The sequence below is a fragment of the Pelodiscus sinensis genome, chromosome 29 (genome assembly GCF_049634645.1).
Source record: "Pelodiscus sinensis isolate JC-2024 chromosome 29, ASM4963464v1, whole genome shotgun sequence".
In the NCBI taxonomy this organism is placed as follows: Eukaryota; Metazoa; Chordata; order Testudines; family Trionychidae; genus Pelodiscus; species Pelodiscus sinensis.
In genome coordinates, this window is record NC_134739.1 from 2,541,870 (window position 1) to 2,560,802 (window position 18,933).

General features: G+C 53.6%; 1 protein-coding gene across 1 annotated transcript in view; it reads left to right on the forward strand.

Annotated features, from left to right (window-relative positions):
• The first annotated feature begins 2,602 nt into the window (after window positions 1–2,602).
• WNT9B (Wnt family member 9B) overlaps window positions 2,603–18,933 on the forward strand; it is a 37,904-nt gene continuing 21,573 nt past the window's right edge. Inside the window, exons 1-2 of the mRNA XM_075911314.1 lie at window positions 2,603–2,743; window positions 17,285–17,541. Of these exons, the coding sequence (XP_075767429.1) occupies window positions 2,676–2,743; window positions 17,285–17,541 (325 nt within the window). The 5' untranslated portion in view covers window positions 2,603–2,675. The remainder of the gene's footprint in view (window positions 2,744–17,284; window positions 17,542–18,933) is intronic.

The window sequence follows — 18,933 nt, forward strand, 5'->3', positions numbered from 1 at the left end:
TAGACGGCCGCGTTCCGGTGGCTAGTGCAGAGATCGTGGACATTGGAGGCTTCCCCCCAAACCTCGATGAGGTCCACGATCTCCGCACTTGACCAAGCGGGTGCCCGCCTTTTGCGCCCCCGGGCAAGCTCCCGGGAGCCGCCAGGCTGGTCGTGGGGAGCAGTGGAGGGCTGGGAGCCCTCGGATGGCTGGCTCATCCTGTGGCAGGTGCAGGCTGTGCAGGCATGGGTGCTTGCAGCCTTGCAACTGGCACAAAGTGAGTAGCCAGCCCGTGCCCCTTTAAGGGCTCCGGGGCCGGGAGGGGGACAATAGAGTTTCCCTGGTGTTGGCCAGAGTGGCCACCAGGGAAACCTGGGAAGGGCTAGCCTCCCACTAGTTCGAACTAAAGGGCTACACAGCCCTTAGTTCGAACTAGCTAGTTCGAACTAGGCGTTAGTCCTCGTAAAATGAGGTTTACCTGGTTCGAACTAAGCGCTCCGTTAGTTCGAATTAAGTTCGAACTAACGGAGCGCTAGTGTAGCGCCTAGGAAAGTTAGTTCGAACTAACATCCGTTAGTTCGAACTAACTTTGTAGTGTAGACATACCCTCGGTTACCTCCTTCATCCATTAGGGACTGCACACCCTCTCTGATCACCTTCTTCTTGTTAACATGCCTGTAGAAACCTTTCTTGTTATCCTTCACATCCTTAGCCAGTCGCAATTCCATTTGCGCTTTCGCCTTCCTGATAACCCCCCGGCATTCTCGAGCTAGACCTTTAAACTCCTCCCTAGTCATTTGTCCAAGTTTCCACTTTCTGTAAGCTTCCTTTTTGTGCTTAAGTACACCAAGGATTTCCCCTGTAAGCCAATCCGGTCTCCTACCAGGTTTGACTCTCTTGCTACGTGTCGGGATGGTTTCTTTCTGTGCCTTCAATAAGGCTTCTTTAAAATACTGCCAGCTGTCCTGGACTCCTTTCCCCTTCATGTTAACATCCCAGGGGATTCTTTCCATCAGATCTCTGAGGGAGTCAAAATCTGCTTTTTTGAAGTCCAAGGTGTGTATTTTACTAGTCTCTTTCCTTCCTTTGGTCAGGATCCTGAAATCTACCATCTCATGATCACTGCTTCCCAGGTTGTCACCCACCTCTACGAGTGTCTGTCTGGGGGGAAGGGGGCTAGGAGGCCCATGCTGAGTGTCTGTCTGGAAGGAAGGGGGCTAGGAGGCCCATGCTGAGTGTCTGTCTGGGGGGAAGGGGGCTAGGAGGCCCATGCTGAGTGTCTGGGGGGAAGGGGGCTAGGAGGCCCATGCTGAGTGTCTGTCTGGGGGGAAGGGTGCTAGGAGGCCCATGCTGAGTGTCTGGGGGGAAGGGGGCTAGGAGGCCCATACTGAGTGTCTGTCTGGGGAGAAGAGGGCTAGGAGGCCCATGCTGAGTGTCTGTCTGGAGGGAAGGGGGCTAGGAGGCCCATGCTGAGTGTCTGTCTGGGGGGAAGTGGGCTAGGAGGCCCATGCTGAGTGTCTGTCTGGGAGGAAGGGGGCTAGGAGGCCCATGCTGAGTGTCTGTCTGGGAGGAAGGGGGCTAGGAGGCCCATGCTGAGTGTCTGGGGGGAAGAGGGCTAGGAGGCCCATGCTGAGTGTCTAGGGGGAAGGGGGCTAGGAGGCCCATGCTGAGTGTCTAGGGGGAAGGGGGCTAGGAGGCCCATGCTGAGTGTCTGGGGGGAAGGGGGCTAGGAGGCCCATGCTGAGTGTCTAGGGGGAAGGGGGCTAGGAGGCCCATGCTGAATGTCTGGGGGGAAGGGGGCTAGGAGGCCCATGCTGAGTGTCTGGGGGGAAGGGGGCTAGGAGGCCCATGCTGAGTGTCTGGGGCGAAGGGGGCTAGGAGGCCCATGCTGAGTGTCTGGGGGGAAGGGGGCTAGGAGGCCCATGCTGAGTGTCTGTCTGGGGGGAAGGGGGCTAGGAGGCCCATGCTGAGTGTCTGTCTGGGGGGAAGGGGGCTAGGAGGCCCATGCTGAGTGTCTGTCTGGGGGGAAGGGGGCTAGGAGGCCCATGCTGAGTGTCTGGGGGGAAGGGGGCTAGGAGGCCCATGCTGAGTGTCTGTCTGGGGGAAGGGGGCTAGGAGGCCCATGCTGAGTGTCTGGGGGGAAGGGGGCTAGGAGGCCCATGCTGAGTGTCTGTCTGGGGGGAAGGGGGCTAGGAGGCCCATGCTGAGTGTCTGTCTACACAGGGACACAGCACTGAGGCTGCAGTGTGACCCTTGGGGCGGGTCCTTGGTGTCGTTACTGCCCCCACCCCTGCCAGATTGAAGTTGATGGGAACATGCATCCAGCCGCCTCTGGTTAGGCCCGGGGCCAGGGGAGCTGAAGGGCCCGTGGGGTGGGATCGGGCCCGTGGGGTGGGATCGGGCCCGTGGGGTGGACTCGGGCCCCTTTGCGCATAGCGAGGTCCTGACGCCTTGGTGCCCGGTGATTGGTCTGCGCACCTTGGTCTCCCGCTGGGAGAGGCTCCGGTTGCGCCCGCCGGCTCTGATCGAGTCGGTGCCAAGCGGGGCGCGGCAGGAGCCAGGCGGGGCTCCCCGGCGCAGTGACGGGCGGCAGGGCAGGCGGGGCGGGGCGGGGCGGGGCGGCAGGTAAGCAGCCGCCCCCGGCGATTTTAAAGAGCCGCGGGAGACGCTGCTCCCCGCTGCGCAGCGCTGGCACCATGCGCGCCCGGAGCCTGCTGGCCGCCCTCTGCCTCCTGCTGCTGCCCGGCTCCGCCGCCTATTTTGGGTCAGCCCTGCCCGCGGGGGGCCGGGGCGGGTTCGCGGGGTGGCCCCGGGCTGCTGGGGGGACGGCCGGCGGGTTTGGGGGGAGGAGGGCCCCTGCCCCTGGTCCGGTCCGTTCTGAGCAGCGCCCAGCCCCGGTGCCCGGGGTCTGAGTCTCGTCTCCCTGCTCGGTGCGGCGGCTGGGGGCGCAAGGGAATTGGCGCGGGACGGGCGGGGCGGGGCTGTTGCGCCCCAGCAGCCAGCCACAGGATCTTGGGGGTTTTCTTGGGAAACGATTTGCTCAGAGGGGCCCGGGTCCTCGTCCCTGTTGAAATCCAAACGGCGCCGCTTTGCCTGGTTGGACCCAGCGCTGCAGGGCACGAAGGCAGCGGAGAGCTCGTGGGGAATGGGGCTGCCGGGTAGCAGATGCTCGCAGATAACGTGCCTGTGCGGAGTGGGGGGCTGGTGCGGATGCGCTCGAAGGCAGGGCAGTGCAAGGGGAGCGGCGGCCGCAGCCCAAGTCGAGCGATCCGTGTCCCGGACGAGCTCCCAGTGGTGTGTGTAGCGGCCCCCAAACTGAGCAGCCGTCACCAGTCCCAAAGGGCTGGTCTCTGGGGTGGCCTTTGCAGATCGCGCGTTCATCAGGCGAAAGCGCCGGAATAGCAGAGACAAAGGGGATTGTGTCTCTAACCTGCTCTGCTCGGCTCTGGGGAAGCCCTTTCCAGGCAACTGTACCAATTACCTTGCTGATAGGATGTTCCTTTCCATGGCCTTGAGCCTGCAAAAACCGAAGCCCATTACCTCTGAGCAGTCCGGTAGCCTTCAGGTCGGCGGGACGGCTGACGGCACACCCGCTTGCTTTGCACAAGTCTTTGCAGGAGAAATGTCCAGCCCCTAGCACTCGCAGTGCACGTGGGTGTTTGTGGGATGCGGGAAGGTAAATACATTTGAACGCTGAGAGCTGTCCATAAAATCCTGAGCTAGAATCTCAGCTGGTGAAGTCAGAGAACCTCTTTTGAAGTTAATAGAACGACTCTGACTTGCATGGCTGTGGCTCTGGTTCACTGTCGGGGCTCTGATCCTGCAGACGCAGACACCGGTAGCCTCTCTGGAGGGAACGCTTGCATGCAAGTTACCCGTTTGCAGCATTGGGGCCCATTTAAGGAATAAAATACCGATTTGGATACAGGTTTTAAGAGCTTAAGGATTCCTTAAATCAGATGGATTTTTAAGTTTGTTTACATTTAACGATGGGCTCTACAGGATTTTCACTCTTATTGTCAACAAAAGGAATAGTCCATATACTAGCATTTGGAGATGGAAGACATCTAAGCACTCTTCGCACAGAGCTAGGAAGTGGTAGATGCTGTTTGGATTTCTAGTTAAAGTATGTATTGCAGATTATACAAAGCAAAATTAAATATTGTATTTCCTGAACACAAAATAAATATTGAATATTACTGTAGGTGGATTCAATTGTTTAAACAACATGAATGATCCCTGATGTCTTAACAATAATCCTTTAGTTAGTAAAATGCCTGTCTAAACTGCCTCCTATTCTGCTACAATGAGAAATCAGGGGCTGATATTAGCCATTCTCTCTGTTCAATCTTGTGTCTCAAAGTTTGAAGCTGGAATTTTCCTGCTTTGTTATATTTGTCCTTGAGGCACAAGACTTTTCTGTAGTGGCATGTTCCGTGCAAGAATTCTTGCTCCTTAACTTTCAGTATTTAACTGAAAAGAGAACTTCAAAATGAAATTGAAACCTAAGAAACAACACTGTTTTGGGAAGTTGGAAGAAAGCAATAATTTCATAAGATTGGAACAATATTTCCAGGTGCTGCTTGGGGAGGTGGAATATTAAGGAACTGTCCTATTTTAGAAATGTTAAAATGAGATTCAGCTGTGGCAGATACAATCCAATCTGCAATATGGCTATTTAATGGGAAGGGATGCCTTGAACCATTTATTTCAGTGCTTTGTTGAATAGCGCTGGACGTAAGCAGTATGCTAGCTGGGTGGGGAAATTTTGTTCCTGCACTCTTGACCTAAAGCACTGTATGTGTGAGGTCATGCCTCATGGAGCATGCATGGCATGTTAAAACAAAATGCATGCTGAGGGGGCTATGCTGGGCTCTGTGTGGACTACAGGCACTTAAAATCAGGACTATACCCCTTAAATGACATGTTGAATTGGGGAAATGGAATGCTGAGAGAGCCCTGATGAACAAAAAATGAGGAGTGTGTACAGTAGCATTCCATTGAAAGGGGGTCTTGTGACATGGGGCAGCAGACCCAGAAGCCTCCAGTCCAAGGGCAGTGTTAGGACAGGTCTGTGCTACATGCTTGTATTGCTTGGGGCATAGTGAGCAGTTAGACTGGCTAACTGCAAGTGGAGACAGTGGTGTCAGTAGGGGTGGGGGAGCTTCTCCATTAACTTGGCTTCACTTCCCAGAAATGGATTAACTACCCTAATGGGAGAATTATATGTGCAGACAAGTACTTAGGGATTGTGTCCACCCAGAGGCAGATGGACACTAGCAATTATGACAAGGAGTCCTGTGGCACCTTATAGACTAACAGATTTATTGGAGCATAAGCTTTCGTGGGCAAAGACCCACTTCGTCAGATGCATGGAGTGGAAATTCTAGAGGCAGATATAAATATGCAGGCATAAGAAAAGAGTACAGCTAGCGATAAGGAGGTCAATTAGGGAGGATGAGGTCCACTTCTGGCAGCTGATGCTGGCAGTATGAACACCAAGGGGAGAAGCTGCTTTTGTAGTTGGCTAGCCATTAACAGTCTGTTTAATCCTAAGCGATGGTGTCAAATTTGCAGATGAACTGTAGCTCAGCAGTTTCTCTCTGAAGTCTGGTCTTGACGGTTTTTTTGTTGCAGGTTGGCTACCTTTAAATCTTCTACTGTGTGTCCAGGGCGATTGAGGTGTTCTCCTACAGGTGTTTTTATATTCCCGATAATGGAAGGGCTGACTTGCCCTGGCCCTACTTCTGCCCAAGGTCCTGCCCCTTCTGGGCCCCCCACCTTGCCCCGGGGCCTGGCAAAGCTGATGGCCCTACTGTTATGTAGACTGCCCTCTAGATGTGCAGCCAACAGATTTGTTCTGCAGTTCTTGGGTGAGCTCCTGCCCAGGCGTGGCATTAGACCACCTGGGGCCTATAGCAGAAACTAAGCAGTGGGTCCTGACCTTGATGGAGCCTGAACCCTGCCATGTGGGGCTGAAGCCAAGCTCCACCACCCATAACTTAGCTTTGCAGGACCCCAGGCCATTGCCCTGTTTGCTTCCCCCTTCTTATTCCCAACTGGCTCCCTGGAAATCATGTGGGTCGGGTCCACTTGGGGAGTGGTTTGCAGGGCTGGGGCCAGAGAACAGTAAATGAAGACTCCCATGAAATGCAAGTGAAATGGAGTGTGTCTAAGCTAACACTCCTCAGGCAGGCTGGGACTTCCTGGCCATTACATACAATCTGAATTGGGCAGTACTGCTGGGTTTTTGCACATAGTTTCCTAGAGCTCATAGAAGAAGAGACAAGTTTTGGGGCACACGAGATGTGGCTACCAGAACCAGGTGCAGTGCAGATATGGGACCCCAACAGCTGCAGCAGGGAGCACTGCATTGAAACCGCTGCAGAGGAGCTGTTGCGGTGGCAGCCCTGTGTCTCTGAGGCTGTGCTCATAGCAGCAAAGCGGTGACACTCCCAGCTTAGCTGCCCCTGACTTCCCAGCGCCTGAAGCTTTCCCCCTTCCCACTCTGTGGCCAGGAGTTGCCCCAGCAGCACCCCTGCTACTCCTGACTGCGCAGCATGCACACAACTGCCTCTTCTTGCCCCATCAACACCCCTTCGCCTGCCACCTCCTCAGGTGCTTCTTACCTTCCCCACATTGGCAACTCTACCTTGAGACTCCTCCTCCCATGACTGCAGGTGGGATTCAAGGGCTCTCGGCTGGCCCTCTGGCACACCTCCTGCTGCAATAGGATGCAGGAAGCCCAGACCTCCCTGCAGGACTAAGAGGACAGCAGCAAGGAGGCCAGGTTGCTCCCACGGGCCCACTTGAGCAAGGACTTGCTCATCAGGCCATGGGGTGAGGAGACTGTCCAGGGCCAGAGGAAGGAGTTGGGCTGGGGATGGTCTCAGAATTCCTTTGGGGGACAAGGGAGAGAAGAGCTGCGCTGAGGCCATGCCCCCATAGGCAGGGAGTGTTCTGGAATTCTATTGAACGGCAGGCAGCATCCTGAGGAGTGACTTGGGAGGGGACTGAACTGCTGTGAGAGGTGGCCGGAGCAGAGGCGTGCAGACTGCACAAATGGGAGGGGGAGAGTGAGGGCAGAGATGTAAGCAGGTGAACTGTGTAGCTGAGGAGAGGGGAGCAAAGTGAAGGCTGGACAGAGGAGGACCCCAGAAGGGGGCTGGGAAAGTAGTGGGTTGAGTTCTCGGCAAGTGTGGGCTAGGGAGGTGCTGAGAGAAGAACAGGTGTCTGGAGGAAGGGGATGGTGCTGGGTGGTGGTGGGAGGAGGACAGCAGTGGGGAGATCTGTCAGAGCTGTTGCTCTCTGGAATTACAAGCAGCTATTTAGGGCCTATCATGCAACACTGTTGGGGTATGTCTACACTACAGCACTAATTCGAACTAACTTAATTTGAATTAGTTAATTCGAACTAAGCTAATTCGAATTAGTGCATCTAGATCTAAAAACTAATTTGAATTAGCGTTTTGCTAGTTCGAACTAGCACGTCCACATTGAGTGGACCCTGAACCGGGGTTAAGGATGGCCGGAACAGGTGCTGGCAGGGCATCAGGTTAGGATTTAGAGCGCGGAGCTGCTGCCTCAGGCTAGCCCAGGGCTGTGCTTAAAGGGACCCGACCCCCCACCCTGGACAGACTGTTCTCAGGGTTCCCCGCTTGCTTGTCTACCTCGATGAGGGATAGCAAAGCAGTCCTGTCTTGGAGTGCCCTGAGTGCCCGCACTCGGCACATCACAGCACTCGGCCATCAGCCCGGCTGCACTTGCGCAGGCTGCTATCTGGGGGGGGGGTCAATCGGGGGGGCTGTCAGGATCCAGGAGACCCTGCAAGAGAGCTTCCACCCCGAGGAGCCCACAGAGCCACCCCAGTCCTACCCATTGGGGGCTCGTACCCCCATTCCTCCCTTACCTCCTTCCATTTATCCCTCCATAGCCCCCCTTCCTGATGTAAAAAATAAAGGACACATGTTCAAAAATAGAAACTCTTTATTTAACAAAACTGGGGGCGGGAATTAACCTCTGGGGAGACCAGGAAAAGGAGATGGGAGAGGGGAGGAGAGAGGGTGGGAGAAGGGAGGGGGAAACCTGGGAGGAGGGAGCTGGAAGGGGGAAGCCAGGGGAAGAAGGAGGAGGGGAAGTATAAAAACTATGGTACGCCATATCTTCAGTACTGTGTACAGCTGTGGTCTCCTCACCTCAAAAGAGATGTTTTGGCCTTGAAAAGGGTTCAGAAAAGGGCAACTAAAATGATCAGGGGTTTGGAACAGGTCCCATATGAAGAGAGGCTAAAAAGACTGGGACTTTTCAGCTTAGAAAAGAGGAGACTGAGGGGGGATATGATAGAGGTCTATAAAAGCATGAGTGGTGTGGAGAGGGTGCATAAAGAAAAGTTCTTCATTAGCTCCCATAATAGGACTAGAGGACACCAAATGAAATGAATGGACAGTAGGTTTAAAACTAACAAGCGAAAGTTCTTCTTCACACAGCACATAGTCAACCTGTGGAACTCCTTGCCATAGGAGGCTGTGAAGGCTAGAACTATAACAGGGTTTAAAGAGAAATTAGATTAAAGTCATGGAGATTGGGTCCATGGAGTGCTATTAGCCAGGGGGTAGGAACGGTGTCCCTGGCCTCTGTTTGTGGAAGGCTGGAGATGGATGGCACGAGACAAATGGCTTGGTCATTGTCTTCGATCCATCCCCTCCAGGGTAGCTGGTGTTGGCCGCTGTCGGCAGACAGGCTACTAGGCTGGATGGACTTTTGGTCTGATCCAGTATGGCTGTAATGTTCTAAGCTCAGGGTCGGGGGTCTCACTGGACCACCTTGATTTTCATGCAAACCTGCTCCTGGGTTCGCATGTGGCCTTTGGTGGCCAGGCTGGCAGCTATCCTGCCCTAAACGGCCACTTTCCTGTGCCTAGTGCGGAGGTCGTGGACGTTGGAGGCTTTCCCCCAAATCTGGATGAGGTCCACGATCTCCACACTAGACCAGGGGAGTGCCTGCCTCTTGCGGCCCCAGGCAGGGTCCTGGGAGCTGCCAGCCTGGTCCTGGGAAGAGGCGGAGGGATGGGTGACTGGCTCATACCGTGCCAGGTACAGGGTCTGCTGGCTGGGTGCTGGCAGGCTTGCACCTGGCACACGCACCATAGCCAGACTGTGCCCCTTTAAGGGTTCCAGGGCCGGGAGGGGGGTAGAAGAGTTTCCCTGGTTTGGCCCAGAGTGGCCACCACGGAAAGCTGGGGAGGGCTAGCCTCCCACTAGTTTGAATTAAGTGGCTACACACCCCTTAATTCGAACTAGTTAACTCGAACTAGGCGTTAGTCCTCGCAGAATGAGGTTTACCGAGTTCGAATTAAGCGCTCCGCTAGTTCAAATTAAGTTCGAACTAGCGGTTTGTCTGTGTAGCGCCTAGGAAAGTTAATTCGAACTCACGGCTGTTAGTTCCAATTCACTTTGTAGTGTAGACAGACCCTTGGTGATTCAACTGAGTTTGCCAGAGGCAAGTTACTTTGCTGTGGAATTCCAGAGACCCCAGTTGGAATTGCTGCTTTGAAACCCTTTGCAGTCCCTTGAAGTGTTGGAGTTGCACCTGGCACTCCAGACTGGCCTGTAACAGAGTCCCTGGCCTCTCCCTTCCAGTCCCCACTTAATGCTTTTGGTGACTCTGCTGCTTTCTGAAAGCTTCCCCATTTTGTCGATCTGATTCCAGGCCTGGGCCGAGCCTGAGCAACTCAGTAACAAATGGGAGTGGCTGAGAGTTGCGAGCATGTAGGGTCTTTTCTCCTTGCCAGGCTGGATAGAATCACTGCTGCACGTGGAGCATAGAAGGCCTCTTTAGCCTCCATGTTCATTGTGATGTTCAAAACTTCCAGTTCCTCTTGGCATCCAGTAGCTCTGCAGTGAATGGGCCAATGCAGATGCAGACTGGGGGACAGTTTGTCTTGCTGCACAAGTTTGGGTCGGGAGCTGCTGCAATGCTTGTTTGTAGCCCCTTCCAAGATTTTTTAATCTTGACCTTTGCAGAGGTACCCTGGAGTGTGACTCTGCTGTCTGGTGGGCACCATTTCTGCTGGTCCTTTCCACTCAGTGGCCTTGGGAAGCACTTAACCTTCTGTATGGCAAGGCTCCAGTTATGCTCCCACTGAAGGGAATGGGACTTACACCACTGACTTCAGTGGGGCAGAATTTGGCCCTTTGTGGCTTGTCTTTCCTTTTGGAAATGTCTTGAGTCTTGTGAGGAAGCCTGTCCCAGAGCCCAAGCTGGCCTGAAGTTTGGTGGGATCTTGTTTGCCTAACAGGAACTTGGGACTATTTACCCACCTAGCACATTGAAGGAGGTAGGTCATGGAGGCAGTGAGAGGGAGAATAGCAATACTCTGGCAAACTCTGCCTCCCTTTTGACCTTAACATATGGTCTGCCCTCCTGCACATCACAGGCTACAGAATCTCACCCACCCACTTCTGTAATAGGGCCCCAAACCTCTGGCTGTGTTACTAAAGCCCTCACACCTTGATTTATAGACTGCAAGTTCCAGAGAATCCACCATTTACACTACAGGCAGTCCCCGACTTACGCGGATCCGACTTACGTCGGATCCGCAGTTACGAACGGGGCTGCCCCAGAGTACACGGACTGCGGGACCTCGCGGTCCTGCCGCCCGTGTACTCTGGGGCTTTGCTCTGCGTCTACCTGGTCTGCAGACCAGGAAGACGCAGAGCAAAGCCGCGGAGGGGCTCGGGCAGCGGGGCAGCCCCGCTGCCCGAGCCCCCCCCCCACCCGCGCGGCTTTGCAAAGCGCGGGGAAGCCGGCGGCGGGGCAGTCCAGGCGCGCCTGGGGTGCCTCGCTGCCTGAGCCCCCCCCCTGCGGCTTTGCAAAGCGTGGGGAAGCCGGCGGTGGGGCAGTCCAGGCGCGCCTGGGGTGCCTCGCTGCCCGAGCCCCCCCCCCGCGGCTTTGCAAAGCCGCGGGGGGGGGCTCGGGCAGCGAGGCACCCCAGGCGCGCCTGGACTGCCCCACCGCCGGCTTCCCCGCGCTTTGCAAAGCCACGGGGGGGCTCGGGCAGCGAGGCACCCCAGGCACGCCTGGGCTGCTCCGCTGCCGGCGTCCTCAGAGGCGCTCCCCGTCTCCCTGTCTGCTGGTCTCCAGCAGACCAGGGAGACGGGGAGCAAAGCCGCGGAGGACCCAGGCGGCGGGACGCGCAGCATCTCGGTCCGCCGCCCGAGTCTTCCTGGTCTGCTGGGGTGGGGGGGGCGCAGCTAGTACGCCCCCCCCCCCCAGCAGACTAGGCTTTTCTCCGGACGCCTGTGGCAGAGCAGCTGGGGTGCTGCCGGTTGGTCCCGCAGCGCCGCTCTGGGTGCTACTGGTGCAACCCAGCAGCACCCCAGCTGCTCTGGTCCTGATTCAGCCGCTGCTGGTCAGTTTCAGCAGCGGCTGAATCAGGACACCTGGGGCAGAGCAGATGGGGTGCTGCTGCGTTGCTCCAGTAGTGCCGAGGAGCGGCGCTACTGGAGCAACCCAGCAGCACCCCAGCTGCTCTGCCCCAGGCGTCCCCAAGTCAGCTTCTGCTGAAACTGACCAGTGCTGACTACAGGAAGCCTGAGGCAGAGTTGCTCTGCCCCAGGCTTCCTGGAATCAGCTGCTGATCAGTTTCAGCAGCAGCTGACTTGGGGACGCTTGGGGTTCTTAAATTGATTCTGTATGTAAATCAGAACTGGCGGTCAGTTTCAGCAGCGGCTGAATCTGGACGCCAGTTCCGACTTACATACAGATTCAACTTAAGAACAAACCTACAGTCCCTATCTTGTACGTAACCCGGGGACTGCCTGTACTTCATACCTGTCAGTGGCCCACAGTGCAGAGGAAGGTGAAACACCCCCAGTGTCTCTGCCAGTCTATCCAGGGGAAAAAATCCTCCTCAGCTGCAAATATGGTGACCAGATAGACTCTGATCATTGAGCCAGACACCTAGAAAGAATTCTCTGTAGCAACTTGGAGCTCTCGTAGTTTGTATTCATCACTGGCCATTGGGGATATTTTCTACTAGAAGTTGCATTTCAGCTACATTCCATTGTCTGCAGTCTCATCATACTGTCCTCTCAAACTTACCAAACTCTGTCTTGAAACTAGTTAGGGTTGGGTTCCCCTCCGCCCCCCAATGCGCCACTTAGTTTGTTCCAGAACTTCACTCCTCTGATTAGTAACCATTTTCTGCCTCCGTGGTATTTGCTCTCTATAAATACATCAGAGAGGCTATGTCTACACTGGCATGATTTTCTGGAAATGCTTTTAACGGAAAACGTTTCCGTTAAAAGCATTTTCGGAAAAGCGCGTCTAGATTGGCAGGACACTTTCCCGCAAAAGCACTTTTTGGGGAAAAGCGTCTGTGGCCAATCTAGACGCACTTTTCTGCAAAAAAGCCCCGATCGCCATTTTCGCGATCGGGGCTTTTTTGCAGAAAACAGTACTGTGCTGTTTACACTGGCCCTCTTGTGCAAATGATTTGCGCAAGAGGGCTTTTGCCTGAACGGGAGCAGCACAGTATTTCCGCAAGAACACTGACGATCTTACATTAGATGGTCAGTGTTCTTGCAGAAATTCAAGTGGCCAGTGTAGACAGCTGGCAAGTTTTTCTGCAAAAGCAGATGATTTTGTGGAAAAACTTGCCAGTCTAGACACAGCCAGAGAGAATCAGATCTGTCGGCAGAGGGATGCAGATTAGGCAGGTTGACATTGCAAATGAGGCAGGGATTTAAATATCCCGTGCCTAATTTGCATAAAAATGGCCACCGCGTTTTGCCATCTGTGACGTAGTGGGGGTACCTGGCTGGTTTCTATGCTGCTGGCTCTGGGGTAACCCCCACTGGCTGCCGTGGGTACCACGACCCAGCAAAACAGGATGAGTCACTATGCAAACCAGTATGGCCAGACACCCCCCATGGAGAGGAACAAAGGAAGGTGGATGCTGCCCTGGCTGGGGGGCAGGGCTGGAAGAAGGTTAGAGTGGCTGTCGGAGAGCATGGAGGAGACAGCCTAGGGAAAGGGGCTGGAGTTTAGGGGCCCAGTCTCCCCCATCTCAAGGGGGCCTGAGGCATCCTAGCCCAGCTCTGTGACCAGATTACATCTGTGCTGAGCTGTATCCTGGAGAGGCAATAAACTTCCTCTATTCCACCGGCTGGTGCAGTCTGTTTGTGCCATTTCGGGGTGCAGGAGACGGGGGACCCCCACACCATCTCAGCACTTTGTCGGCAAAAAGCGGCAGTTTAGAAGGGTTTCTGTCGAGAAAGAAAGCCTTTTTTGACAGACCCCTTATGCCTCCTGCAAGGGATCCTGCAAGGGTAGATTCCAACCCTGCCCTGCAAGGAGTATGCAGCACTTCAAAGTGCCATGCGCTGCTCGTAGGACGGGAGGAGATGGGGGCACGGGAGTGTGTGACAAGTCCTGATTGGCCAGGGGGTGGGGGAGCTGTGCTAAGCTTCCTTTGCCCTGCTCCCGCTCTGTGTGCGCATACGGCACTTTGAAGGGCCATGCACTCCTCACAGGGCGGGGGGAGGAAACTTTGCACACTCCTCCTGCCCCCAGGCCAACTGGGGCTTGTGGGCAGGAGAGCGCGTGACCTCCCCCACCTTGCGAGCAGCGTGTGGCACTTCAAAGTGCTGCATTTGCTCACCGGGCAGGAGGAAGCTTCGCGTGCTCCCCAGGCTCCAATTCTGGGGCAGGGAGTGGCAGGGCCTCCATGGGCTGGATCAACCCACTTGGTGGGCTGGATCCTGCCCACGGAGGCCCTTTTGCCCACCCCTGTACTAGACTATTTGTTGCTTTTTTTTAAGTTTTTCCTGTTACAGATTAACTCAGCGATTAACTCGGCTACCCTTGAAGCGATTTTTTTTTTAAATCCGTTTGGGATCTGTTCTGCCCCTTCCCCAAAGTCCCACCCTGCTCATTCCATTACTCCCTCTCCTTCCCTCACTTTTACTGGGTTGGGGCAGGGAGTTGGGGTACAGGAGGGGGTGGGGTACTGGCTCTGGGAGGAGGGCTCAGGGCTGGAGCTTCGAATGTAGGAGGGGGTTCAGGGTGCAGGATGGGGGTGTGGGGCACTGGCCTGGGACAGCAGTCAGGACAGGGGATGGCTTTTGGTGAGGGTTCAGGGCTGGGGCACAGGGTGTAGAAGGGTATAGGTATTGGCTTTGGTTCAGGGCTGGGGCAGGTAATTGGGGTGCTGGTGCTGGGAGGGGCTCTGGGGGTTGGGAACAGCCTCAGCCTTACTGCCCTTTCCACCGTGTCACTGGGAAGCTATCTGCCTGCCTGCCCTGGGCCCATGCCACACCACCAGCTCAAGCCATGCCATGCCCAGAAGGGGCCAACAGGCCCTTGTAGCCTCAAGGGTGGCAAACAGGAGACATGTGGCTGTGCGCTCTGTCAGTACCACCCCCTCAGCTCCCATTGGCCACAATTCCCCATTCCTGGCCAATGGGAGGAGCTGCAGGGGGCACTGCTTGTAGTTAGTTCCACACACATGAGGCCATGCTGAATGCTTTTGGGGATGGGCTGGCAGCATGGGGCTGCCAGGTGGTGATGGGGATAAACCAGTCAATCGCAATTGACCGGTTGGTGACTACTGATGCAGGGAAAGTGTAAAGGATCTGGAGCTGAGCAACAAAGGGATGGAAGTATGAGCATCGGCTGAAGGAACCGGGTACATCTACTTTGGAAATCAGATTAAGGGGGGATGTGATAGTCCTCTTCAGACACTAGAAAGGCTGGATGGAGGAAAAATGGAGGAAAACAGTTCTCTTGCCACAGAGGGCAGGACAAGTGTTGCGGGCTCAAACTACAGCAGAGCAGACGATCTACTTCTACCTCCAAGCACCACAGCACAATGGCATGGACCGCTCGGGAGGTTGTGGAAGTATTTCACTGAGGGCTCCCAAAAGGAAGGTGGACAGCAATCTGCCTTGGGTGACTCACACACTACAAACCCTGCATCTTGGCAGGGAGTAAATTAGCTGAGCCCAGATTTACTAAAATGATGGAAAGCTCCTTTCTGTTGCTCTTGTGTACAGTGGTGCAGCTATCTGACCCTGAGAACAGGGTGTTCAGTACTATGGGAATGGAGGCTAGATTAGCACATAGTCAGACCCAATGGTGCTTGTAGACCAACAGACTCTCAGGTGCCATGGAGGAAGATTGTAAAGCATAAGTAATGGATAGCTCTGCAGTAACATGTCCATGGTGGAAACTCGCTCTTAGCCCCAACATGAAGGTTTATATTCCTAGCTGAGAGAATTCAGGAGATATTCACATCAATCTAATATTTTATTAAACCCTTTAGTGAGATCTTTGAGTTGGTATATTATGGCAGTGAGTTCCACAGATTAACACAGATCTGTGTGCTTGCCTGATCCCTGTAAGGGAAGCATGGGTAAACTGGCCATGAACTCAATCAGTGACTCTGGGAATCTCCAGGGGTTGAGATGGGCTGGGAAGACTTGTTGGGAATGAGATCTCAGGGACTAGGCTCCTGTGTGGCTTCAACTTGCCCAGCTAGGTATTTAGAAAGCTCTCTTTGGCTGCCTCTACGACCTGGCACTCTGCCCTGTGCTGTAAACAGTGTCAGGGTGCCTTTGATCAGCGTCTCTACTGGCGAGAGGGCTATGAACAGCCTGAGTCCATGTACTCAATGCATCTATGGATAAGTCGTGTGAATTGTGATGTAGCAACCTGCAGTAAGTGGTCTATTAGCACGCAAACAAATCATCTGTGATGATGAACATATTGGGACTGCTAAAATGGGTATTTGAGCTACAGTGCCAACCTGCTAAGATTGCTTTGGAGGCACCAGGAAGTAAAGATTAATCTTTTAATTAAAAGATTGTCATGTGATGAAATCTCTAGGAATAAGTCCTGGCAAAATTGGCAGATAATTTGAGCTGATGGTGCGATGCATAACCTGATCCCTTATGGATCCAAGAGGAAGCTTCCCTGCTGGTGTTTGGCAGGTATGTTATGGGCTGTGTATCTTCTATTGCCGGATGCTGCAGAGTCCATAGGTCCATCAGACTTGGTATCTGGCCTTAGTCAGGACCGGAGATGGCTGACCAGACCAATGGGCCAGTGGCTTGAGCTGCTGTGCCCTGTGGAGCTGGGTGAGTAGCTTATTAATGGAAAATGCACTTGTGAATCTGGGAGTTTGCCAAAAAGCCTGGGCTGAAAGGTCAGGGAAGTGAGCACCCTTCACTCACTGGAGAAAGGACTGTTGGTGCTGCCATCCATCTCACAACTTTTTCCCTAGTGCAGGTGCACTCGCCAGGGAGGAAGAAACCCACATTCGATGTGCTTCCTGTGGAGGTAGCATCTGAACTTGGGGGTTCCCATGTTTCAGGAAAGTATCCAAGACCCTGTACTGTTGATTGCTCTGGAACAGGCTCTCTGGATCTCCTGGGACAGCTGTGTATAAAATACTTAATTGGTCACTGGGCCAGAGAGGCACTGACCCTTCGGTTAAGGCAGATTCCTGGGAGAGGGGAGACCCATCTTCATAACCCATCTGCAGTAGAACTGCTTCAACCAGGGCATGGGGAGGGGGGGAGGCACACACCAGGAGCCCTCTTAGCCCAATTGATTTGGCACTTCCAGGGTTGTCCATAACCATATGCTGAATGTGCAGTTGTGTAGTGCACCTGAAAATTGTGCTTGTGTGCCCAAGGATAGCTCTGACCATCTCTGCTCCCAAGCCCCAGGGACTGGGCAGAAGGCAGGCTGGGGAGGAATGGCATGGGGCAGGAAATCCCCAAGGCCCAGCAGAAACCACACTGGAAGGGAGCAGCCTCAATGTCTAGAGCCCAAAGTGTAAGGATGCCCTGGGCACTTCTGTGCAACATTTAAGACCTCAGTCAGATTTTCTCCACATCAGACATGGGCGACTCAAACCTGGGTCTTCCATAGCCCAGGTGAGTGTTCAAGCCATTGGGCTAAAGATTTTAAGGTGGGTGGATAGTGACATCACTTCCTCCTCTGCCTGTTTTGTGACTCTCTAATACTTTGCTTTTATGTGCATAAATGCCCAAAATCAAATGAAGCCGTTGGTTTCTGGGTGAACAGGATTTTGGGTTCAACCCGAATGGAATCTTTGTCAGCTATTTTGACTCCCCATCATTGCTTTTTGGTTCAACCAATTATTTTTAGTTTTTGGAACTGTCAGCAAACCTAAAAGTCGGTTATCCACCAGCTCTACACAGCAGCTTTCTGACGCTCCTTCTGTCCCTGGCCATGATCTGTCTAGACTCACCTCTCTCCCTGCTTTCCCCTGCAGCCTGACTGGGAAAGAAGGTCTGACCCATCTTCCCTCTCTGGGCCCCTCTGCAAACCCTGCCCAAGGGAAGCCACACCTCAAACAGTGTGACCTGCTCCAGCTGTCTCCTAAGCAGAAGAGGCTCTGCCGGCGGGAGCCAGGGCTGGCGGAGACTCTGCGAGACGCCATCCGGCTCAGCATCATGGAGTGCCAGTACCAATTCCGCAACGAGCGCTGGAATTGCAGCCTGGATGGACGGACCAGCCTCTTGAAGCGAGGTATGCAGGATCCAGCCTGCCATATGAGGAGAGATTAGTAATCCTGGAACTCTTCAGTTAGGAAAAGAGACAGTTAAGTGGGAGGGGAGATATAATAGAACTCTATAAAATCATGACTGGCATGGAGAAAGTGAATCAGGAAGTGCTATTTACTCCTTCCCATAACACAAGAACTAGGGGGGTTACTCAATTAAATGAATAGGTAGCAGGTTTAAAACAAACGAAGGGAAGTATTTCTTCACACAACACATAGTCAACCCGTGGAACTCCTTGCCAGAGGACATTGTGAAGGCCAGAACTTTAACAGGGTTTAAAAAAGAACTAGATAAATTTATGGAGGATAGGTCCATCAATGGCTATTCACCAGGATGGGTAGGAATGGCATCCCTAGCCACTGTTAGTCAGAGGCTGGGAATGGGTGACTGGGAGGATCACCTGATGATTACCTAGTCTGTTCATTTCCTCTGGGGCATCTGATACTGGCCACGGTGGGAAGACAGGACACAGGCCAAAGGTCCATCTAGTTCAGACCCCATATGAGCATTCTGCTGTACAGAACCCTGTGTTGGGCAGTAGCTGAGCCTCAGCAGAACAGGAGACCAGGCTTAGTTTAGAGGGCACGAGTCTTCCTTTGGAATGTAGGACTGGGAAAAGGGCAGAACTGATGCTCTCTGCTCACAGAACAGGCAGTGACAAGGCAGGTTTAACAAGTGGAATTTAAATAACAGAAAGGAGCATAAACTCTGACAAATGATGTATACAAATATAATCAGGAAAGCCAAAAAGGAATTTTGAAGAACAGCCAAAAACTCAAAGTAATAGCAAATGTTTTTAGTACAGCAGAAGCAGGAAGCCCACTAAACAACCAATCTTGGATGATCGAAATGCTAAAGGAGGACTCAATGGCCTTATTGTCTTTGTGGAAAAACGAAAATTGTTTGCATTGGTCTTCATGGCTGAGGATGTGAGGGAGATTTCCAAACCTGAGCCGTTCTTTTTATGAGACTAATCTGAGGAATTGTCTCAAACTGAGGTGTCATTAGAGGAGGTTTTGGAACACTATTTAGTTTACCAATTTAACAAGTCACCAGGACCAGATGTCATTCACCCAAGTGTTATCAAAGAACTCAAATATGAAACTGCTACTCAACTAGTTGCCCCCCGCATCAGAGAGGCAGCAAGTGGGGGAGGCAGGAGCCAGTTCTGCAGGGTACTGAGGGGAGCCAACTTAAAAGCCTGATGGCTCTTAATACATTTAAAAAGCAGACACGAATTGGCGGGGACTGGGAGTGAGCCAGGACAGCTGATTCCTGGGTCACTCCTGGTCACCCCACTGCAATTCTGTTTTTTAAATATATTAAGACTCTTAAGCAGGCTGGGAGCTAACGCTGC